General features: G+C 43.7%; 2 protein-coding genes and 1 long non-coding RNA gene across 3 annotated transcripts; 1 reads left to right on the forward strand and 2 right to left on the reverse strand.

Moving 5' to 3' along the window:
* Positions 1 to 59: 59 nt before the first annotated feature.
* LOC120695131 (zinc finger MYM-type protein 1-like) lies at positions 60 to 1254 on the reverse strand. The gene is made up of 2 exons (XM_039978440.1): positions 823 to 1254; positions 60 to 733 (listed from the first exon to the last, which is right to left on the reverse strand). Exons 1-2 carry the CDS (start codon positions 1252 to 1254, stop codon positions 194 to 196), a joined length of 972 nt encoding a protein of 323 aa, XP_039834374.1. The 3' UTR covers positions 60 to 193.
* Positions 1255 to 2959: 1705 nt separating this feature from the next.
* LOC120695931 lies at positions 2960 to 4222 on the reverse strand. The gene is made up of 2 exons (XR_005683952.1): positions 3642 to 4222; positions 2960 to 3174 (listed from the first exon to the last, which is right to left on the reverse strand). It is a non-coding gene; the product is annotated as an uncharacterized LOC120695931 (long non-coding RNA).
* Positions 4223 to 7055: 2833 nt separating this feature from the next.
* LOC120695132 (protein FAR1-RELATED SEQUENCE 5-like) lies at positions 7056 to 10159 on the forward strand. The gene is made up of 3 exons (XM_039978441.1): positions 7056 to 7438; positions 7685 to 9910; positions 9992 to 10159. Exons 2-3 carry the CDS (start codon positions 8696 to 8698, stop codon positions 10157 to 10159), a joined length of 1383 nt encoding a protein of 460 aa, XP_039834375.1. The 5' UTR covers positions 7056 to 7438; positions 7685 to 8695.
* The last annotated feature ends 14722 nt before the right edge of the window (positions 10160 to 24881 follow it).

Below are 24881 nucleotides of genomic sequence, written 5' to 3' on the forward strand. Positions count from 1 at the left end.
ACACAAAATCAAAATCTTTGAGATAGTTCAAGAGACCACGAGCTTGACGTCTCTTTGCATCATTTGGACCTTCTTTTTCAACATAATGGAGCACTTCAATAACTTCAGGGTACAGATTGTTAAGGCTCTTGAGGGTTTTATAATGAGAACCCCAACGTGTGTCTCCAGCTCTTTGAAGGGCCTGTTCTTGATTTCATCCAGTTCCACTACTAAGCTGTCCCCTGCCTATGGCTTTTTTCACTCTCTCCTGTTGAATTTCTCGAATCATATCTTTACGTTTGCAAGAAGCCCCCGCCACAGTAAGCAATAGGGATACCATGTCAAAAAAATCACTAGAATCATCATTCTTTTTAGCTACTGCAACAATGACTAACTGCAGCTGATGGGCAAAGCAATGGATATAATACGCAAAGCTATTTTCTCTCATGATTAAAGCCCTTAAACCATTAAATTCACCTCTCATGTTGCTGGCTCCATCATAACCTTGTCCTCTAACTTGTTTGAAGCTCAATCCATATTTAGCAAACACATGATCGATGTTAGCTTTAAGACAAGAAGCTGATGTCTCTTTCACATGAACCACAGCAATAAGCCTCTCTTTTATTTCCCCGAGCTTATCAACATATCGCAAAACAATAGCCATTTGTTCCTTACCAGAAACATCTGCTGATTCATCTACTAATATGCAAAAGACATCCCCACCAATTTCTTCAATGACAGATTTCACTATGATCTGCAAAAGAAATAATTAATTCATCTATTCACACTTAGAGAGAGAGAGCATATTTTTTGAAACAAAATAATATTGCAAGGTTCTCTTACCTCAGCAAAACACTCTGCAATATCCTTTTGAATTTTAGGAGCTATCATCTTATTGTTTTTTGGAGCCTTACTTATTGCTTCCTTTACCTTGTCATTTCCATCTGCCAAAAGTTGTAACAACTCTCGAAAATTTCCATTATTTGTGGACTCTTCTAATTCATCATGGCCACGAAAAGCTAAACCTTGATTCAACAAGTATCGGACTGCTTTAATTGAAGTCCTCAATTGAATCAAATGCATCTCTTTAGTGAGATTACTTTGCTTGTTCAAAGCAGCAACAATTGATTGGCCAGGCTTCAATAAGTTGTTGCATCTTTTCACAGCTGTGTTATGAAAACTATTACATTTGCCTACATGATCTCGAAGCCTATCAGATTTGTTCCAGCCATCCCAACCATCTATTACAAATGCATCATTCCCACCTTGGCCCATGTTGCAATCTCTAAACAAGTAGCAATATAAACAAAAGCACTTATCCACCTTTTCACTGTACTCTAGCCAATCATATCTAGTAAACCAATTAGATTGACATCGACGTGGATGACCTGCTATTATTGTCTCTGGAAACTTAAAACCAGGTGGTGGTTTAAAAGGACCCCTTATATATCAAATACTTTCGTCTTATGTCATCTTGTAGATTTTGGCCTATATAATCTGATATTCTCCTTCTATCTGCTGGATCATACGGAAGCTCATCAAAATTTACCTCCTGTCGTGAGACCCGTGAAGAAAGATGAGTAAAATGATTGGCGTTTGGTGCAGTGCCATCTCTTCTTGAAGTGCCTCTATCAAGATTCTCATCGTTATCATCAGTTAGGGGCAATTTTCTTTTCAAGAATCGTTCCATTGTGCTTTGATTGCCTAAAAAATTAGTCAGCACAAATAAACATTAAATTAAATACTGAACGCAACACTAAAGTAGTCACTATTATGCAATCTCTTTACCTGGCATCTTGTTGGAACAAGGAATGCAGCTATCAAATAAATCTCTTTTCCTGGTTACAAGCAAAAAAAATTCCTCTTTGCTTCTCCTTCAGTTCTTTCTCATCGCATAACTGAACCAGAATCAACAATTATAAAAATCCCTAAGACCCCTACATCTTCAACTCTGCAGCTATTTTTTCACCCGTTTAACAAACAAGGAATCAAATTGTCAATTGAAGTTGAGGAGTTGGGATTACCTGGTGCCTCTTAGGCTCCAAACATGGTGATGAGATGAGGAGAGGATGCACAAGATGGCAGGGGCTGGCCGCCTGGCCGCTAGGTCGACGGGTCGGCGCAAGACGAAGAGCCGGAGAGAAGGGGAAGAGTAGATGTCGACCTATTTTTTTCCCAGCGATCCTGACCCTGTCTACCGATTGGAGTATGGGCTGGTGTGCATCCTGGCTCATGGGCCAAGCAGTGCGCCTTGTAGCTGCCTATGCTGGGCTGTTGGACTGGGCCACCGGGGTCATGCAATTTTTTTACTGGGGTCCAACGTGGTGGAAAAATGTTGGGTACAACTGATGTTTCGTGGATCATCGGGGTCGGCTGACCCCTATGCGAGCACGTAGCTTCGCCACTGTTTGTAGTTAATTTAATTTCGATGAATTTATAAAAGCTACTACTATCATGATTGCTTACCTTGTGTGGGCCAAAATTCGTGTTCACTGGGCCTGGTCCGGCACTGCTGGTGCTTTGCTTAGTCGCCATTCACGTTGCAGGCGGAGCGGGTTGCAGCTGACCGCATACCCACGAAGCTTGCCACCAAATTAGTTTGCGGGTTTGCGGCCGTCCGCTAGCTTAACCACGCTGCTGATATGTATTCCTCCGCTAGCTTAACCACGTTGCTGATATGTATTCCGTGGGCATAGTGGCACCACCCACAAACCCGCATGATCAGTGGTGGAGCTTCATTGGGGCCAAGGGGGGCCTTGGCCCCCCTGGCCAATAAAAATTCCCACTACATGAATAATAAAATAGCTATTGTTTATTACTGTAGCAAAAGAGTGGCCCCCTCCTCATTTGTCTAAAATTCAAGGTCAAGCTCCACCACTGCGCATGATCCGCGCGTACATCAGGGTTGGCCGGCTTCCCACTACTTATTTATTTGCTTTCAAGCCACTAAGTATTAATGTTAAAAATTTAAATAAAAATCTAGAAAAAAACAACTGATTTAGAAAGGCATTAACATTCAGGATCCTCATATTGTTCTATTCGAATGAATTAAACTAACAACTCGGGAATCGGGACAGATTACAACATCTGAGATGAACATGTTCAGCGAAAGAACTCATATCTCACAATATTTCAAGTAAAGAAAAGGTGTAACTGCAGATCCTATTCTTCCTTCAACCACAACCTGGGAGTACACTGAAATCAAAAGAAAAAAAAATTCTTGATTAGAGCAGTCGGACTATTATATGAAATCTTAGCTGAACTAGCAATCAGAGTGTATTGGATACTCTTGCAGAGTTGATAGCTCTGGTTTCAAAGCAATAGTGAATAAGAAGGCCAAAACAGACACTATTTACGAACAAGATCTACTGTTTCAAGAACTTAGCAAAATAACAATTATATCTAAGTAGTCAGAAACATTTTTCCGAAGTTCACAATATTTTACTAGTCTGAAGCCTACATTTTCCTAGGCAAATCTTACTAAAATACAAGTAATCAGAGCTAGATCTTTTGTTTTGCAAATTGCACGGACCATGAGATTCAGACCACCGCAACTCAAGAGGAAGCACGAAATGTGCAGGCAAGGAAAAATAACACTTGAGGTGTTCGACCATGGACCAATCACATTGGCGGGGATTTGTACGAGAAGATCCAGCACGTACCTTGGGGGAAGAGGACGGCGAGCTGACCACCTCCGGCAGGAACCTCCTGGCGAGCGACAGCAATGCTAGCTGCATGTCCTGGTTCTTGAAGCCAAACTCAATTGGAGAGGACACCAGCTCGTCGGCCCTGCCGGAAGGGGTCTGGATCCGGAGCTGGGACCTGAACACCACCTTGCGCCGCCAAGCTTGGCGTCCCCGTGGTCCAGGAGCACGTCAGCGAGGCCAACGCTAGCCGGCTTTGGCGCGACGGCCGCGTCCACGTGGTGCGCGCCTGAGGCTCCGCTCCGACAGGAACGGGGGCACGCAGCGCGACGCAGCAGAACAGCTTAATCTCGAGAATGGAGGTGGGGCTCAAGGCCGACGAGGGGCCCTCGGAGGAGCCGTCCAAGTGCCCTGCCTAAGGTAGCGCCATCGCCATGAACGGGCCTCGGGGGCGGGAACACGGAGACCGCAGCAGCGGAAGCAAACGGCAGCGAGCGGAGGAGTTCGACGGCGGCGGAACTGGCGATAAGCTTTCGCGAGACTTCGCAGGTTCTTGCGGGTTTTGCTTTAGCGGCGGCTTTGCCCAACGGGCTTGGTGATGCGGACAGTAGTGGGCCACAAATAAATTGTAGATGGGCCGCTTGCATCGCGATCCATGAGTTTGCGGGATGGGTTTGCGGGCTTGTATATGAACCCGCCCCGCCCGAAGGGCTCCTATCTATCTTCCAAAAGATAGATAAGCCATTTATCTTTAAAGCTCACTTTAGCCCAATTATATACTACAAACATGTTCAACATTTTGATAGAATTAACTCAATATTTTATTAAACATGTTCAACATTTGGCTTTTAAAATGTTGAAACTATGAAGATAAAATGTTGAAATTGAAAATATAAAATGTTGAATAGGATTTCTTCTCCGGCGGCGGCGCACGGCGGCGCGCACCGAGCAGCGAAAGTGGCGGCGCAGCAGCAGCGTGCAGCGCGGCAAGGGAGCAGCGGCTGCAGCAGCAAAGCAGCAGTACCCAGCAAGTAGCAGCAAGCCGCCGGCCGCCCCAGCAAGCAGCAGCCGCGCGCGACGCAAGCGGCGCAGCGTCAGCGGCACAGCAGCGCGCGGCGCAAGCGGCAACAGCGCACGGCGGCGGCGGCCCGTGGTGAGGAAGGAAGAAGAAGTTTAGGGTTGAATAGATCTAATGGATGGGATGGTTTGCACGAATCTCAAACACTAGAAGATGGGTAAGAAAAAATCTTTCGGAAGATGTATAGAATTTCCCGCCCCGCCTGCATTGAGTCGCCATGTTTCTTGGGCCTAGTGTTCGGCCTTTTGGTTAGGGTTTGATACCATGTATTGTTATGTTTTACGAAAATGCTAGGAATAGAGCATCCGATGCATCAGGTGTTCGCTTCCGCTGCCTGCTCCTTCCGCCGCGGCTACACACGCATTTCCTTCGCCGGACCTGCCCACTTGCTCCCGCCGGCTGCCGCTAATAACCCACCCAGCCCGGCTGCGCCCACGGCCTGCCGGCCCCCGCCAAGACCGTCCCCAGCCGCGGCGAGCCCTGTGCGGGCTGCGTCGCGTGGCGTCAGGGCGTGGTGTGGTGGTGTCGGGGAGGATCGGCGGCAAGGGTGCCATAGCGTTATGCGGATGGCAATGAGCTCCATGTGGTATGTTTCAAGTATTTCGGTTGTTTCAGAAAAAATATATTGCAAACATTTTATGTGGATGTTGCAAACGTAGATCTAATTTGCATATATTTTACACACATGTTGCAAGTATTTTATTTGAATGTTGCATCTTTAACATGAGATTTGAACGTTCTATGCAACATGAAACAGGTATTATGGTGGGTTTTTTCTCTCGTCATGAACGGATGGTTAATAACTGGCTTGCATATTTACAAATCTCTATGGTTCAGTCATGTGACCCAAACGGTCTAAATTCATCATTCATCATAAAACGGCTTCGATGCATGCAATCTTCAATGCCTAAATCCTAGCCTTATTTAGTTCGCAAAAAAATTTAGGTTTTGGTACTGTAGCGCTTTCGTTGTTATTTGACAATTAATGTCCAACTATGAACTAATTTGCCTTAAAAGATTCGTCTCGTTGCTTATAGTTAAACTGTGCAATAAGTTATTTTTTTAACTGTATTTAATGCTCCATGTATATGTCCGAAGATTTGATGTGATGTGTACTGTAGAAATTTTTTTAAAAACTAAATACATGGCCAAGTGGATCTGACCTCTGAGAATTGGGATTTGGGAACAGAAGGTAGGGAAGCACTCAATGAGTCAGTGTTTCAGTCACTCACCAATAGTCACCGGGGACGGGGAGCAGGAGCAGTCCAGGGCCGCGCCGGTACAGTGCACAGTGGACACCCGTGGCCGGCCGTGGGTGCTGGAGGCGACGGCTACACGCGGCGAACACCGGCGAACTGCCGGACTCGTGCCCCCTCCGGCGGGGTGGGGCGGGCGGCCGGGAGCTCTGCATATATAACACAATGAGTTGCCAAGATTCTCTGTTAGTTATATGCTAAAAGATCCTAGCACATATGACTACTATTGTAATCTTTTTCTATTGATTTAAGGCTTTATAATCCAAACTTTTTTATATTAGGAATTGTTTAGATAATTATGTTCATGTACTGAATTGACTGATTGTGAATTGATTTATAATGTATTGCATATCGGATTTTTTTTTTGCTAGAACTACCCTAGATTCAAATCCTGAGTCCGCCACTATGAGAAATCATCTGACCGGTACGGTCTAAGAACCTAGGGGGCGTCTATTTCTCGTGCTTGCTACTGTGAGAGGAGCAGTCGTAGAAGACGCTCACCCAGTCGCCCCACTACCGGCCATTTTCCCATCCTCCCTCAGCTTTGGATCCAGATTGGGTGACAAAGGGATGAAAGTGGTAATCTGAACTGTTAGAACAAATTTAATATTTTAAAATAGATATGTATAAAATTAGATGGTGATCATTTCTTATATTATCAAGCACATTATTACAAATAAGAATAAAATTTTGCATAAATTATTTTATGCATTATTTGCTCCCTACAACAAAAAAAAGTGAAAAAAATACCGAATTTGTTTCCGAATCCATACCGAATTTTATATAGGATGAATTTGAGGTTTACCTTTTATGAATCTTTACAAGCTCAATGCTCAAAACAAGAATACAAATTTGTATACAAGATTCTATATCCTATTTATTCGCAATCAAAGAAAAACGACCAAAAAACTGATTACCGAATAATTACCGTTTCGGACCGTTTTCAACCTTACTGACATTGCTCTCCAATGTCAAAAGGAGACCTTCGCTGCATCTCGGCCCTTGAAAACAAATCCAACGTCTTCTTCTTTTGGGCCCACCTGCAGGCAAAACAATGGCTAACAGGCGGGGAACGGAGGTAGAAACGGAGCGGACGGAGCCCAACTCCAGCGGTCGCGCGTGCGTCCCCACCTCAATCCCGTGCTCGCGGTCGCCGGTGGAGAAGGCTGCTGTGCCTGGCAGCGCCTGCAGGAGGCCACACGTGGCCCTTGCGCGGTTGCGCCCTCGCTGCGGGAGGCCGCAAAGCGCCGTCGGGCCGCCACGTCGCCTGGCCGCCGGGCTGCTACTGCGGGAGGCCGCAGGGACGCCGCCGGGCTATTGCTGCTGCTGTGGGAGACCGCGACTCCGCCGCCGCGTCGCCTGGCCACCGGGCTGCTGCTGCTGCGGGAGGCCGCAAGGACGCCGCCGTGTCGCCTGGCCGCCAGGACGCCGCCGCGGGAGGGCAGCGGGCGCTGCAGGAACCCTACTGCCGCGACCGACAGGTACTGGCGCATTCAGGTTCAATAAAAGATGGATTTATTTTTCCTCTGAACTTAATTTAGCTAGGATTATTGTGGTAGCTCTTGGTATTAGCTTTTGCTTTGAATTGTGGGAGATTAAAGATCCATGATGCAAAAGTGATTTATGAAGATGTCTGCACAAGGCTAGAGATCACAAGAGTTGTTGGAGCTTTTTGGACACATAATCACAAGATATGTTTTGATTATTACAGTTTGTTTTTTTTTCAGAAATTCGAGTACCGTGCAATTCATTGTTGTGGAAGGCAACGGCAGAAGTTGATAGGAAGATACCTGAAGTTGGTATGAGATTCAAAAACTCCAAATGAGGCTTGGTTATTTTGGGTGGCATATGGCAGCCGTACTGGATTTGATGTGAGGAAAAGAGGCACAAATATAAGCAAAATGGATGGTAAGATGACTTCATGCAGATATGTTTCTTCCAATGAAGGAGTGAGAGCAAAAAGGCAAACTGAACATTTAAGAAAGTGTTTTAGAGCTGAAACAAGAACTGATTGCAAAGGTCGGATGGTTATTATATTAGATCAAGAGACTGGAAATTATGAAGTCACCGATGTTATGCTTGAACACAACCACCTACTCCACATACCAGAGACCTTCCACTTAATGAGATCACAACGAAAAATTTCAGAACTCCAAGCTGTTGAAATAGAAACAGCTGATGATTCCGGTATTAGGCCAAAAGCTGCCCATGAGTTGGCCACTCGTCAAGTTGGTGGACCACTTAACCTTAGCTACACTTGTCGTGACCGAAAAAATTATTTGCAGAGCAGACGTCAGAGGGAATTGACTTTTGGACAGGCAGAAAGTATGTTGAAGTATTTTCATGATAAAATTATTGAGAACCCATCTTTCCAGTATGCTTTGCAGCTGGATTGTGAGGAGCACATAACCAACATATTTTGGGCTGACCCTAAGATGATTCTTGACTATGCAAACTTTGGAGATGTTATATTTGACACAACTTTTGGGACAAACAAAGAATATAGGGCATTTCGTGTTTTTCTTGGGCTCAATCAGTTTAGAGAAACCACCATTTTTGGTGCTGCACTTCTATTTGATGAAACAGAAGCATCGTTTGCATGGTTGTTTGAGACTTTTCTAGCTGCACATAATGGAAAGCAATCTAGAACTATTTACACGGATCAAGATGCAGCAATGGGAAAAGCCATAAAGATAGTATTAACATAATCATATCATGGACTGTGCACCTTTCACATAATGCAGAATGCCGTCAAACATTTATCTCCAGTGAAGGGTATAGAGGAAGAGGGAGGTGAAGAGAAAGATGAAGGTGAAGAGAAAGACGAAGTTGAAGAGGAAGACAAAGGAGAAGAGGAATCCCATATTCTCTATGATTTTAGTGCTTGCATGTTTGGCCACGAAGATGAGGCATTATTTGAAGAAGCATTTCAGATTATGAGATCCAAAGTTCATAAGCAAACTTGGTTAGATAGCATTTATAAGGTCAAAGAGAAATGGGCTGAATGTTATATGAGAGATGTCTTCAGTTTAGGAGTCAGAAGTACACACCTAAGTGAGAGCTTCAACAATGCATTGAAAAACCATTTGAAATTAGATTTTGATATCATTCGATTTCTGAAGCATTTTGAGAGGTCAGTGCAAGAGAAAAGAGATAAGGAACTGGAGTCTGAATTTGATGCAAGGAGGAAGCAGCCAAGAAGACTAATGTCCACACCTATGTTGGTTCAAGCAAGTGAAGTGTACACTCCAGTTATTTTTAAAGCTTTCCAAAGCGAATATGAAAGATCCATGGCTACGTGTATTAGAGTTTTGGATGGAGAACACAAATATGTTGTTGCTGTTGGAAATTTGCTTGGTGAGGTAAGTTCTGAGTTGGAGTACAAAGTGATCGGTGTTCCTCTAAACCAAAAAACTTCATGCAGTTGTAGAATGTTCGAAAGGGCAGGAATATTATGTGCACATGATTTGAAAGTTCTTGACCTAATGAATGTAAAGAAATTGCCACCACATTCTATCTTAAAGAGATGGACTAGAGAGGCACGCAATGGAACTATACAAGATAGTAAAGGAAGGAATGTGGTAGCAAATCCAAAACTGGAAGCTCAACTGTGGTACAAGTTTATGTCTCACAAGTTTCACAATTTGTCTCATAAAGTATGTCACTCTCCAGAATGTTGTGTAGTGTTAGAAAATGCACTTGATTGCCTTTGTACACAGCTAGAGGAGAAACTCAATTTACTATCTGCTGGTGGTACAAACGGGCAATGTGAGGATAAAGAAAATGTTGACCCAAATACGCAGCAAAGAGATGATTTGTTTAGTGCTGCACAACTAAAGAAGAAAGAGGTTCAGTCAAAGAAGTCAAGAAGAACAAAAACTTTTATTGATGAGCTACGCAAGGGGAAGCGCAAGAATCCTAAATCTGCAATACCAACAAAAAAGGGTGCAAAAGTATATCATATGCAAGCTGCTCATCTCTATTTGTTTTTGTCACAAATTGCTTAATTAAATAATTTGACTTTTCATTGGCAGAAACAAAATAAAAATGATGCATTATCAAAGGATGATGGCAGCCAGAAAGGGGCAAATGTGGAGCTTGAACAATACAATATCATCACCAATTTTACCCAGCTTGTGACAGCACCAACTTGTGATGATGATATTCTTTGTCATCAAGATTTGTTGCAGCCGCGGGCGTAGTACTTGATGGCGGCGGGGTCGCGGCCAATGCCGACGTCGGAGAGGAAGGCCGGCGTCGAGCACCTCCGCGCCTAGGGGACGGCCGGGACGGGGGACCGGGGAGCGCACAGCGGAGAGAACTGTGCAGGCGTGCAGCATGCTGGCGGTGGCGGGTGGCGGCTGCCACGGCTGCGCCTGCGCCTGGTCCGCGGATGGGGTTGAGAAGGGGGGAGTTAGGGTTTCGCTATTGGGCTTTGGTGAGCTGGCTTGGGCTGGTTTGGCCTCAGCTCGCGAGCCGCTCCGAGCCGAGCCGAGCCGCTCCGAGCCCGAGCCGAGCTTCGAGCCACGAGCTTTTTTTCCAGCCCTATGTGCGGCAGCCTGCGTACCGCCGCTTACTTTTCGCGGCGTTCGAGGCAGCCCGCATGCCTGCCTTTCCTGCCCACGCTCACCTCCATCCCGTCCACGGGTCGCTCCCCTTCAACTACAACAGCGGCAACTTACAAACTCTCCAAGGCGCCCTTCTTCCCTGCCGGCTCGGCGTACCGTGAAGCCACCCGCTGGAGCATGCGCGCTGCTGATTAGCACTGCTTAGTGTGTTTGTGGCACCGCAAAGCATGGTTGGCAAGGTTGATAGGGCGGGGGACGCCGCACCGGCTTGTGCAAAGAAGCAGGAAGATAGAGGATGGATGAAGGATCTCAATTCTCGATCTTGATGCTATGGGATGCGAGGGTAGTCTGAACCCTGATTAATTGGTTATATTACCCGTGGCGGAACAGGCAAGCAACAAGAAGCAGACGAAGAAGAAGAAGCTTCTTAACACTTGTTGGTGATAGGTCAAGCCGACTTAATCCAAACAGCCGAAACGTGTGTGTGTGTATATATATATACACGCACATATATATATATATATATATGTGTGTGTGTGTGTGTGTGATAGGTGTAGAATATCATTCTACACCCAGCATCAAACAAACAATTCATGTATATACCCGTGTAGGCCGCGTCTGGTCGCGCTCGTGTCGGTTTCTGCCCCGACCCCGCTGCCGCGGCCTCCGCCCCCATCAGGCTCCAAGAGGGTTCGCACTCGCCTGCTCGCGGAGCAAGGAAGGTGGACTGGTGGGGAACGGGTCCGGTAGAGGGGTGGGAGCCCGATTGGTTTGGATAGTTGGATGGGTAGGGTACACCTAGTGTGTAGAATAGTGCTATATATATATATATACATACATATACTATATGTCAACTTAGGTGATGTACTAGTTGGTCCATCACCCGGACCAGCCGACCAGCTTGCTGGCTAGACCCAACCAGTCCGCGCCACAGTAAACGGATCTGTGCTACAGTAAATTGTTGGCTCGCCATTTTTTTTATTCAGCCATTCCATGGAACTGATGTCAGCAACCTTGACTAGGCCTGCTAATGGGTTGTGTTGAAATGAGTTTTATGGGGTGGGTTTTAAAATGGAGTGTGTTTGGATGATTTAAAATGAGTTGTATTAGTTAATGGGGTGGGTCGGGGCGGGTTCTATATAAATGCGGGTTGGGGCGGGTTGGGGTGGGTTGAAATGGATACTTTTTACAAAATAGTATAACTATATATAAATGTGGGTCCCACATGAGAGCTGGACTCTGAAATTAAAACCACGTGTTTATATCAGAAAATTTTATCGAAATTGACTGAATTTTGTTGGAGATGACTCAGTACGACTGGCAGCTATTTTGTGCAAAACAGTGTGGCTAGAACTACCCGTGGGCCCCACATGAAGAGCCGGACCCTGGAATTAAAACCTCGCGTTCACACTATAAAATTTTATCGAAATTGACTGAAATTTGTTGGAGATGACTCAATACGACTGGCAGCTACTCTGTGCAAAGCAGCGTGGCTAGAACTACACGTGGGCTCCACATCAAGAGCCGGACCCTAGAATTAAAACCTCGCGTTCACACTATAAATTTTTATCGAAATTGACTGAAATTTGTTGGAGATGACTCAGTACGACCGGCAGCTACTCTGTGCAAAAATAACGTGGCTAGAACTATACGTGGGCTCCACATCAAGAGCCGGACCCTGGAATTAAGACCTCGCGTTCACACTATAAAATTTTATCGAAATTGACTGAAATTTTTAGAGATGAGTCAATATGACTGACAGATACTCTGTGCAAAGTAATGTGGCTAGACATATATGTGGTCCCCACATTAAATGTAGAACCACTAAATTCCTCTGCATAGTAGAACCCATGGGTTTTTATGGGTTACCCGCTTATAATGGTGCGGGTTGGTTAGAGTTGAGAAATTAACTAATTGGGTTGGGTGGGGTTGGGTATCTAAATATGTTAATTTTGGATGGGGTTGGGTATGGTGCGGGTTCCAACCCATTAGCAGGGCTAACCTTGACTTTTGTTCAGCCATTTCGTGGAAATGATGTCAGCCACCTCGACTTTTGTTCAGCTATTTTTGATTTTTTGTTCAGCCATTTCTAATTTTATTCAGCCATTCGTGTTTGTCAGTCATTTCATGTAATTTCTCTCAGCCATTCTTGATCTGTTCTGCAATTCTTCGCAAAAGTGAAAGTGAGATAAATATATCAAGTGTGATCTAGTTTTGAAGTTTTAATTGCGATAAACACGATGGTGAAATCGGTTTTCAATTTTGACTCTTAATTTAGGAGATATTAATTTTTTAAGCTATGCATGCATGGTGGGGCCTAGGAAAGTGATAAGAGAGTGGGTTGGGGGGGGCTGGCGTGCGGGGCGGCTGAGTCGCGCTTTGCGCCGTTGTCTGTGGCCCGTCCGACCCAGATGATGGACCTCCTAGCACTACCCTATGCTACCCTATATATATAAGCTCTCCCCTCCTATATCGCGAGTAAGGTTTCCATCGATTTTTTCAGTTTGGTCCGTATTATATTATTAATATGTGGACCTTAGTGCATCCCATATACGAGTCGGACCAGCTCTTTCTGTTCAGGACTCGTTCACGTATATTTTTATAAATAAATTAGCATTTTATTCTTAGCATGCACGGATGTATTTGTCTGTTTATATATACCGAAGCCTTCCCCAAGGTTGCTCGTGGGAACCTCCTCCGCGACGGATCCAGAAGTTTGATCGGGGAACTCCGGTCACCAGTCCGGTCCCGGGGAGTGTCAGATCATCATGGAAAGCGGTATGTCGAGGGAGGTCAGCGAGCCACTAAGCTCGATCGCACTGTCGCACACCGTCGTGCCGCACGGAAAGAAAGAGATGACGAGGGAAGTCAGCGAGCCGCTAAGATCGCACACCGGCCGCTGCTGAGGCCAGCTACAGGACTACGCCTCCGCCGCTCGCCGGCTAGCCGGCCAGGACTTGTGCTGTCGCGCTGTCTCCGGCAGCCCTGCCCTGCCCTGCACCTGCTCTCCCTGATGACCCCCTCCGTGCTCTGCTGACCAAGAGCCCGCATCCATCTTCGAGCTTGCGTCTCGCTGATCCCTTTTGCTGCACAGTTAAGGCACATCTAACAAGTGGAGTACTATGGATGAGCTGGGGAAGCAGAAGATGTGGGTGTGCAGCTGCGAATCAAGAAAAAATAGACGACAGGACTACAGGAGTCGAGCACCGATGAGATAAGAAAGGGAGTTTTTCTTCTGTTTTGCTTTTTTTATTTTCAAATACCTGCTGCTACCGGCAAAATATATTTTATGAAAAACCATACACGGCATTCCAAATTTTTCTAAGAAAAGAGAAAAACAATATAAAAAATCAATTAAGTTTCAGTAGTGCGTGTAGGCCTGACGGTGAGCCGTGAAAATCCGAGGGCCTCGTGGGCCTCCAAACTCATGGGCTAAAATTTTAGGGCTCGTTACGAGCTTTCCAGATAAAAGGTAGGATTGGATTGGAGCGCTTTTTTCTTTTTTATATTAAAAAAAATCAAAATTTCAAAAATATATGTCCGTTTTGAAAAATTTCAAAAATATACCTCGGTCGCCCTAAATGTAATTTTTTTCTTCAAATTTGCAACGAGGTCCCTGGCCGGGGCGCGCGTGTGCAAGGGGGGCCTGTCGCCCCCCCTCGGGCGACCGGTGGGCCCCGTCCACAGGCGCGACAGGGGAGCCTGTCGCACCCCCCCTCGGGCGACCGGGTCTTGCCCCCCTACATAAGCATTCTACCCACATTTCCTCCTCATTTGAGCCCAAAAATTCCACCAAAAATCCAGAAAAAAAGATAGGGGTGAGGAGAAGGGAAGCGGCGAAGCCCTGCTGGATTCCGCACTTGTGATCTGCAGGTTAATACATTTAGCTTATCTATTTTTCCATTGGTATTGTAGAGTAATTTAATTTAATTAGTGCTATAGTAGAACCATTTAAGTAGGAGTTTAATGATACTTTAGTTACGTAGTAGTGAATTAGTTTAGAAAATTAGTACTACGCGTTTATTATTACAATTGCAGTACTATTAGAGACGTGTTTATAAATTAATTACGATTTAGAATAGAATTTCGCATATGCAGTATAGAATTTGAGTGTCATCACGTAGTTATGAATACTTATATGTTGTAGTTGAAATCCATACTTAGTTTTTACGGATTATTGAATAAGGTAGTGAAGTAAAGAGTATAACTCGATAAGTATTCTATGATCTACAGATATATCGAGTAAGATGCAGTTTCAAGTATTTTATGGTGACTACAATGTTTTGTATGGGCCAAATGGAGTAGATCTTTCTTCCTTTAAGTGCACATCTAACGCCATAGATAAATCTCAGGAAAGGAGTTTTGGTTCCATATGTAAGTGGCTGCAGCGTGGGTTCCGTGTTGATCTGTTGACACATGTGATGACCGTCCAGTCTCTTGTTAATTGGGAGGTAGAAAGTGATTTATGGAAATTGATGATGATACACAGCACTGATGACTGGCAGAAGTACATGCAAGCAGCTTTAGAGCGTGGGTGGCCTCTGGCCATTCTTGTTCAAATCCAGGAGAAGACACAAAATAAAATCCAACATGGTGCAGATCAAGCAACTCCGAGTTTTCGAAGAGAGACCAACTATGTTGAGCACGATGAGTCAGAAGAGATAGAGAACCAAAACATCGGACCACAGGGCCTTACTGATCAGGGAGAGAGGATACATAGCATTGTAGACGAGATGGAGGCAGAAGACCAAACCGCAATAGAGATGGAAGAATATGAGGGCTCATCTGATGACGAGTAGTACTCATTGCCAAAAGAGTGGAAGGAGTATGGTTTTGGCAATCATGTCGCAGAAGACGTACGAAATCAGGAGTGGGAGTACAGAGGGAATGGGGTAGTGCAAGGTACAACATATCCAAACATTGAAGCCGTAAAAGATATTGTGAGACTATGGGCAATATCATTGAAATGAGAATTTAGAGTCGTAAAGTCTGGCAGTAAAGAATATGAGGTGAAGTGTGTGAATGATGGATGTCCATGGCGAGTACATGCATTCAAGGGAAAATGGAAGTCGAACTGGAAATGTTCCAATGTGACAGAGCACACTTGTTTGCTGTCAGAAGTTCTTCCCTCGCATCGTAATATATCATGCGACTTTGTTGCAAAGCAAATATATGGGTTGATTATGGACAACCTAAATTATGAGCCAAAAATAATTGTTCGACACATTGAGCAGTCTTACCAGTATACCATTAGTTATTTGAAGGCATGGTGCGCTAAACAAAGGGTGTTCGAGATGTGGTTCGGCACATACGAGGCATCATATGATAACCTACCTCGTATGTTATCCCAGGTTACTGCTAGAAATCCTGGAAGCTTTTATGACACAAACCTCGTACCAGCCGTGACTAGGGGGCAAAGCATTCTGCAACGAGTCTTCTTTTGCCTAGGTGCCTGTGTTAGAGCATTTCAGTGTTGTCTTCCGGTAATCTGCATTGATGGCACATTTCTGACTGGAATGTATAAAGGTCAAATACTCACCGCAATCGAGGTAGATTGCAATAACCAAATAGTTCCGCTCGCATTTGCATTTGTTGAGAATGAGAACTTAGACAGTTGGTATTGGTTCCTTGAACGAGTGAAGGTTCATGTTGTTGCTGCACGTACAGATGTGTGCCTTATTAGTGATAGGCATGCAGGTCTGCTACAATCAATACTGAAATTGCAACGTGGAACTGCGATAACGCCTCTATTGTGGCCCGATGTCCAAAACATGTGGTGCATTAGGCATATGAGTGCAAACTTTTATGACCACTTCAAGAACAAGGATATTAAGAACATGTTTAAGAGATTGTGCACCCAAAATCAACAGAAAAAATTCAATGCATTATGGCAGATGCTTGATTAGTTGACTGCAGAGTTAGTGAAGGTAAGGGCATCAGGAACAAGCACGAGTCAGGCTGCAGAGGCTAGGGATTCAATTGAGAAGCCATTTTCACACTGGATTCGAGGTGCACCTAAGGAGAAATGGCCATTCCTTTATGATACTAACGGAATACGGTATGGTATTCAGACAACGAACCATGCAGAGTGTTTCAATATGGTTATGCGTTCTTGTCGTGACTTTCCTCTTGTGGGAATTGTTGAGTTCATCATGTATGGGTGCATGAAGTATTTCAGAGAGCGTTACATGGCTGCAAGCATAAACATCAGCAACTCTCAAATCCAGTTTTGCACAAGAGTGACACAATATATGCAAGAGAAGATTGAAAGGCCAAACTGCACCGCGTCATATCGACAGGTACAATGGAGCATAGATTTGAGGTTCTATGCAAGGATAGAACTGGTCGTGGTATCCGTAGAGATAGGGTGGTACAGGAGAATTTGATTACAGTAGATGGCAAAGCCTTCTGCTCCTGCATGAAGCCTAAGTTATTGCATTTGCCATGCTCGCATCTCATTGCGGCATGTGCAGAGTCAGGGTTACAGCCAGGAGTATTTATTTTACCTTACTTCAGCAAGGAAGCAGCTGTATCCAACTGGAGACATGAGGTATACGGGATTGGAATAGTGGGACCTTTCATTCAGGATAATGAGAATAAGATGTTTATTCCTGATCCAGCCACTAAGAAAGTCAAATGCCGCCGTCAGACACGTCGTATTCGGAATGGTATGGACGAGTCCGAAGCAAGCAAGGCACAAAAGCGTTGCAAGCAAGCAAGACACGTCGTATTTAGAATGCACTTCACGATGCTGCTGACGTCGGTCCTTCCGGAAATCCCAGAGATGGAGCACCTCCTATGTTCAGACGACCATCGGCAAGAATTGCTCGTGGAAGGCACTCGGTGTCATGATCCACAATTGTATCGAACATATCTGTAATATATAGTAATCGTGTGTCCAGTTTGTATGGAATATATCTGTAATGTATAAATATCGTGCGTGGAGTTTGTATCGAACATATATGTAATATGTAGTGATCGTGCGTCCAGTTTGTATGGAACATATCTATAATGTATAAATATCGTGCGTGGAGTTTGTATCGAACCTATCTTTAATATGTAGTAATCGTGCGTGGAGTTTGTATCGAAACTATCTGTAATGTATAAATATTACGCGTCAAGTTTGTATGAAATATATATGTACCTATGTGTTCTCTTATATTTTTGAATGTAGGTATGGAGATGGACTCCTTGCTAGACCCAGTTATCAACTCGAGTCACAGGTCTTACTTTGCAGCAGTTGAGCACCGAGCCCTAGAGATGCTACGTCCTCGCCCAGACATACGTGACAAAAGACGACAACCCAATAGCAGTGCCCTTTCATCATTTCAAAAAGATGTGACAACACGACAACCACACCAGCTCACCTTCAAAGCAGTCTCCCTGGCGAGGACGACTGACCTGTCATTCTACAGCGAAGATTTGTGGCGTGTAGTGGGGAAGGCGGCATCTAGACGCGATCGACCGAGCGGTAGCAATGCAGTGCTGTGAGTCTGCATGCACTTAGATGCTCTACATGCACAGAGATGCATCGAGTAGTCAGTTCGAGAATCGAATCTAGCCTTTTCAGTGTTAGGTCAGCTAGCCTCTTCACTGTGTTGTCATGTAGGCTTTTCAGGTGCATTTACACTCCACACTCCGGGTATCAGACCTTTGTGCCCCTATAAATACTCCAAAGTTTGTGAACTCCCAGCAGCACTCAAACACCAAAGCTCATTGTATACCCAATGTCTGGAGGTGGGTCTAGCAGTAAGAATTACTACGGTTTTGGAAAAGAAAAGGGGGAAGAAAGGGAGACCCCATAATATGGGAGGGGCCTCTTGGACCTGATTCCTTTCCGGAACCAGTGTTTGAGTTTCCGCCACAGCGCAAGAGTGAATTTACCAATGAAACTCCTCTTCGACAATATGATAACCGTAGAGAACCGTGGCCAAAATGCAGACATAGTGAGGACTGCTTAGTGCAGATGTGCACCGACGGGATGGATGGCAGTCGGCGTTTCTTTAAATGTCCACATACATGGGTAATACTCGGTTGTTTCATTTCTTTATCTTTAATGAGACACCTTACATGAAATTTGTTTTGCAGTATTTCGATGCTTCAGAAAACTGTGGTTTTACTAGGTGGGTCGATCCTGCACCTATTTATTCTGTTCAGGAGTTCATCGAGTACCTCCAGATAAAGATCTTTGATCTGTAATGCAAGGTGAACCATTATGAGGAAGTGAGCGAGGGTAACAAAGACGTCGAAGATGATGATACCAGCAATACTGCCAGTTCACAGGATGAACCATGCACTATTCCTTACTGCAACTGCTCTTGTCACAAGAAGAAGGGCCCTGCGCCTCCGGCACCACTGCCTGCACCATCTGCAATGGGTGGATACTGCGGAGAAAACTCAACACAGTTTGCTACGTGGGGGTACGGCTATTAGGACTACCCTAGTACTAGTGACATGCTGCATCGTTGTGTTTGTTGTGTTTTTTTTAAAATTACCTAAGACATGTTAGGTTAGTTCAGAATCTGTTTACAGTAGTTTGCAACGGGTTCTGCCATACCAGTGCATGTGTGATGTGTGTTTCATTACTGTTATATTATGATGTAAACTTGATGGTTCACATTATGTAATGCATTTCTTAATTTTTATTTCTTATCGTTATATTAATTAAATGTGTGCTTTTTAGAATTCTAGTGACATGAAAAGCTCCGGAAATATTAAGGACAAGTTCAAAGATTTCATAGATTCCCGGCTACAACTGCAAATTAATGGTAAAAGTTACAACACACAGAGTCAAGCTCTCAACTGAAAACATAAACAACTAATTGCAGTGGCATGTGCACGCGACAAGGTAATTTCTTGTTGCATCTAAACCTACCATGCCTTATGGAATATAAAATGCCGGGATTACATGGTACTACTCTACTGAGTGCACCGAGGATATTTGCCCTTTCTAATTGTTTTGGGTCCGGCTTCCTTCGCACGGCGTGCCCTCTCTCGCTTTCTCTCCCTATCAGCTTCACGTTCCGCCGCCGCCTTACGATCCACCTCCTCCATCCTCTTGCGGATCTCTTCTTGCTCTTTCTTGCACTTCTCCTCTTGCTGTTCCTCGTGCTTCATTCGGCGCCAATGTTCTGCAGCCCACATTGCTTGTTGTTCCACGAAGTCCTTTGCCTGCTACGACTGCACGGTGTCGAACCATTGCATAAAATCACAAAGAGGCGGAGGAGACTTTGTCCAAGAAAAATTAGAATCATAACTCAATATTAGGTCACAAAGAAAAATAGCGTCTGTTGTCCTGCTACCTTGTCCCGGTATTTGCCGTATCGCTTAGGTGTATCATATTCGTAGTTCTCACACATAAAGAACCTCATGCCGTAGTCATCTCCTAAAATCTCAGATTGCATGAACTTGCATAACGAACCGCAGAAGCACATTGGCACATCAATTCTTTCGGGTACGGTGGCTTCACACTTGCTCTACGGAATGTAGGTTGATCCTGACGAAGACATTGGCGCTATAGTGTGGTGCGCCAAATGACGAACAATGATTTCAATAATGCACCTATCGTATACCAAATCGATGCGTGAAAATATAGGTACTTTCATAATTCTATTGCCTTATACTGCAATATCAATAAGGTACTGTCATAATTCTATTCTAATTCATAATTAATTTAAAAACAAGTCTGTAATAGTACTGAAATTGTAATACTAAACGAGTGTTCTAAAGCACCAAATCTAATTCAGCTAATCCGCTAATTAAATTAAATTATTATACAATATCAACGGATTCATATGGAAGTTACCGGTAGATCACAAGTGCGGAATTCGGCAGAGCTTCGCCGCTTTTCTTCTTTTCACCCCTCTTTTTTTTTGAATTTTTATGCTCAAATGAGAAGGGAATGGCGGACAGAGCTTATATAGGGTGGGAGACCCCTGTCGCCCCTGGGGGGAGGGGGCGGCAGGCCCCTATCGCCCGTTGGAGGGGCGACAGGCCCCTGATGTAGTGGGAATTGGTTGGTGAGCTGTTCACCATAACATTAGACAATGCTAGTGTGAATAACAAAGCCACAAAAGACATGTGCGATACTTTAGGCGATCAGATGTTCTTCAGAGGTGAACACCTGCATGTAAGGTGTGCTGCTCATGTTCTTAATATAATGGTTCAAGCTGGCCTAAAAGTGATTCCTAATGCAATCGGAAGTGTCCGTGATATTATCAAAGTCGTGACTTCGTCACCATCCCGCATGCAGATTTTTAACTCCATTGTTCAGTCACTGGGCTTTAGAAGTCTGGAATGGTTCTTGATGTTCCACATCGTTGGAATGCAACATATGAAATGCTAAATGAAGGCTTAAAGTATAAGGTAGCTTTGAACAGATTTGCTACAGAGCAATATCACCAAGCTCCCAGTGAACAAGAATGGGCAAAAGCTGAAGCACTGCATGATTTTTTGAAAGAATTCAGTGATGCAACCAAGGCATTTTCAGCAGATAGACATCCTACAGCTCATCTGTTTCTGAAGATGGTGTTGACCATTAGAGATGTGTTGCTAGATGAAACATGGAACTCAAATGAATTGCTCAATGAGTTAGCTGATGCTATGTATGTCAAATTTGATAAGTACTGGTCGAAGCCTAGTATTGTTCTCCTTATTGCTGTTGTTCTAGATCCATCCATGAAAATCGACTACATCAAATTTTACTTCCATACAGTTGGTGAAAACGTTGACATGAAGATTAGGGAGCTGAAAAGGTACTTGAACAGATACTACATTACTACTTGGAGTATGAAAAGATTGTGAGGAATCAAAACTCACTTATTTTCATTCCAACTAATCAGCAGCCCACAAGTGAATCTGGGGAGGCATGTACAAGTTCTTTAGGACCAGTCTGTGGCAAAAGACGAGTGGAGTATGCATTCACTCAATTTGCATCTCAGAATTTAGATTCTCGTTCGAAAAAGACAGAGCTGGCCACTTATTTGGAGGATTCTAGAGTGCTTGTGAGGCCGGATGAGAATTTCAATGTCATAGCATGGTGGAAAAAGAACTCGGATGCGTACCCAATCCTATCTTTGATGGCTAGGGATTTTCTTGCAATTCCCGTGAGCACAGTGTCCTCAGAATCAGCCTTTAGTGCTGCCGGGCGAATTCTTGGTAAAAACAGAACATCACTCGCTCCAAAAACCCTTGAAGCTTTAATCTGTGCTAAAGATTGGTTGATCAGATTCAATGATGATGATGAAAGTGAGCCAATGAGTGGACAGAGGATGTTTGCTTCAGATGATGATGAGGAGGAGGTTTATGGCACTTGATCTAGGTGAGCATTTAGTTACCATGCCTTTATTTTTACTATCTGAAATTTCCTAGTATTTCTTGAACTTGTTAAGTAATTCTTTGAGGTCCGTGTTCTTTTTTCAAAAAACATGCTTGATAACAACATATCTTATTAATTCAATTTAGTTGTTAACTGTATTTTTTGAACTTGTTAAGTGTATTTGCTATGATATGTTGTGTTGTAACTTGTTTATCTGAATTTCTGAATTCTCATTATTATTATTCTTTCCAATACTTTTAAGAATTTCTGAGTTCTTCAGTTGGTATCTATTAATTTAGTTGTTAACTGCATTTTGTTGGTTTAAGGCTTGGCAACTTGATGCGCTGTTGAGGAGGCTTCTGATTCTAGAGTAAAGATCCTAGAAGTTGTGCAATTCACTTCCATGGCCAGAACCTGAAGCAAAGGTTAGAAATCTGAAGGTCTTTCTGCTCCAGGGTCATAAACCTGTTTTGTGTCATGCTGATATTTGGAGTATATTTGGATGATTGTGTCAAAAAAAATCTAGTGTAACCATTATATATATATATATATATATATATATATATATATATATATATATATATTCAAACAAGATGTAACATTGTCCTTCCGATGATTGAATGTAAAAGTAGCACTGCTTATGTCTGATTATGTTAGATAAATGCCAAAGAATAGCAATATGGATGCATTGTTGTTTGCTGCTGGCTTCCATGATTGTAGACCTCTTTTTTACTTTGCACCAAGCAATTTCTTTGCATCAATTCTATGCTCGTGTGATATTGAAAGCTTCCAGTGTACTTCATTAACTCTAGATCATTTTTTATTATCCAGGACCCGTTATTCTCATACAATGATGTTGTTGACCAATCTGCTGAAATGGAGGAAAGATTGAACAAATCTACTGCTTGTAGTTATGAGACCCATGGTAGTGTTGTTAGTTACAAGACTTCTCTTTGAGTCTGCATAACTCTTGTAATTGTTTTTTTAAGTGTTGACATGAAGAGAGGTTAAAGAGTTTTCCTTCAGTTGATGGGTTACCGAAGCTCTATGTGAAATGCATTGTATAAGCTTAGCCTGAAATGGATTTGGCCAGCTTGAGTGGAGAATGTGACGTCACAAGCCTAGCTATCCTTATGTGATGAATCTGCTACTTTTACTAATTTAGTTGGGTTTATTTAATCTTTTACAAGCCTGCAGCTATCTATTATATTATATTGTGCTCATCTATGATTGTGTGACCCTTCGATTGCTGAAAGGATCGGCCCTGAGGGCTATAAAATGGGCAGGATTGGAGTAGGGCTTTAATGCTGAAAGGATAGAGCTGGATAGGGTAAAAAAATTATTTAAAGGATTGGATAAGGATTAGGGCTAAACCTCAAAATAATAGGGCCGGGTTAGGATTAGGGGAGGGCTATGGCCCATTGTCAGGCATGTGCGTGACGTTATCCAGTTGTAGAACCCCACGCCCATGATGCAGCTCTTTCAGCACAGTGTAAAAAGCCTTCTGTGCAGATTTTGGTCCTGTTTGGCAGGGCTCCGGCTCTTCCAAAAACAGCTCCGGCTCTGGCTCCTCAGATGGAGCGGCTTCTCTGGTGGAGTTGGAGCCGTTTTAGAAAATGTTTGACAAAACAGCTTTACTTGTTAGATTGATGTGTAAGTCGCGTGAAGTCACGATTTCATGGCTTCATCTTGCCTGTGTAAGCCGCCGATGGCTTCAGGACCGGCTTCACGTGTGAAACCGGTTACAAAACAAATGTTTGGGAGGGCTTCACCTGGAGCCGCTCGTGAAGCCGCGGATGAAGCCCTACCAAACGGGGCCTTTAACTACAAACATGGTGGTAGCGGAGAGATAGGAGCAGTGTGTGACAACGATGACTTGTCCGATGTCAATAAGATAAGACAACATTCGTGCAAGAGTGCAAGTGCTCTGAGGGTATCGTCGCCCTCAGATCCACCAACAAATGGTCAGGGCGGCAAGAACAAAACGCTACACTACGGGAAACACTATATTGATAGCGTGCAAAAACCATAGCAACCTACGAATATTGCTTCTAGTATATATATATATTATTAAAGAGAGTAAGGTTTTCACTTAATTTTTTCGTTTGGTCTGCTCGTATTATTGACGAGTGGACCTTAGTCTATCTCGTATTTGAGTCGGACCAACCCCTACGTCCACGACTCGATCACATAAATCCTTATAAATAAACGTACGTGCACCAATACATATCCGATAATTATACCAACTTTTTCCTAACAACGCACGGTCATAATATCCTTTTCTGCGGTATATTGAAGTCTGTCTTGTTTCAATGATTTGGGTCCGAACTCGCGCTCCTGTCTCTATCTGCCTCAGATTCCGACTCGTACCACGCTCGTCTCCTTTTTTTTTCCTCCGCCTCTAGTCCCGTGCTCGTGCTTTTGGAGGTGAATTCGGAGAAGGATATCGTCAGTGCCCGTGTGGTTGGGACTCGTGAATACTCCATGGGCCATCATCGCCAGGCTGTTGAGCCGATGCGTTTGGGGCTTTTTTTATTATTAATTTTTTTTACAAAAATAATACCCGAAATCTTTTTTACATAAATAGACCCTGCTCCAGGCTGGCGCCACCGCCCACGGCGTCAGGATCTAATTATAAAAATAATTACAATTGGGTCCTCATGCCGTGGCGCGGGGACGCCAGCCTAATTTTCTCTAAATTTTCAATAAAAGTTTGAAAAAATTTTAATACAAAAGTTGTTCAAATTTTCAAATCCTATAACTTTTATTTCAGGCACTTTTTCATTTAAAGCTTTATTTGAGAGTTAGAAATTCAAATTTAAATTCAACTGAATTGATCCTATACACTTTGTTTTTCAAATTTTTCTCCAAATTTTGTGTGGAAATTTGAAAAAATTTGAATATGAAAGTTGTTTGCCATGCAAAACTCTATAACTTTTATTTTTGGCAAAAGTTCATTTGAGCAACTCCGAAATTCAAAATTTAATTACCAAAAAAATGGTTTAATTGGGCTAAAAACCAAATTACAACCCATTGCTC

The sequence above is a fragment of the Panicum virgatum genome, chromosome 2K, assembly GCF_016808335.1.
Source record: "Panicum virgatum strain AP13 chromosome 2K, P.virgatum_v5, whole genome shotgun sequence".
Classification (NCBI taxonomy): domain Eukaryota; kingdom Viridiplantae; phylum Streptophyta; class Magnoliopsida; order Poales; family Poaceae; genus Panicum; species Panicum virgatum.

Bases quoted from the DNA above. Each gene is read 5' to 3' on its own strand.
- LOC120695131 (XM_039978440.1), bottom strand. From the start codon at position 1,254: ATGGGCCAAGGTGGGAATGATGCATTTGTAATAGATGGTTGGGATGGC. The intron at 734-822 runs GTAAGAGAACCT...TTTCTTTTGCAG, and splicing joins TTGCAGAGTGTTTTGCTGAG to ATCATAGTGAAATCTGTCAT.
- LOC120695132 (XM_039978441.1), top strand. From the start codon at position 8,696: ATGCAGAATGCCGTCAAACATTTATCTCCAGTGAAGGGTATAGAGGAA. The intron at 9,911-9,991 runs GTATATCATATG...TTTCATTGGCAG, and splicing joins CAACAAAAAAGGGTGCAAAA to AAACAAAATAAAAATGATGC.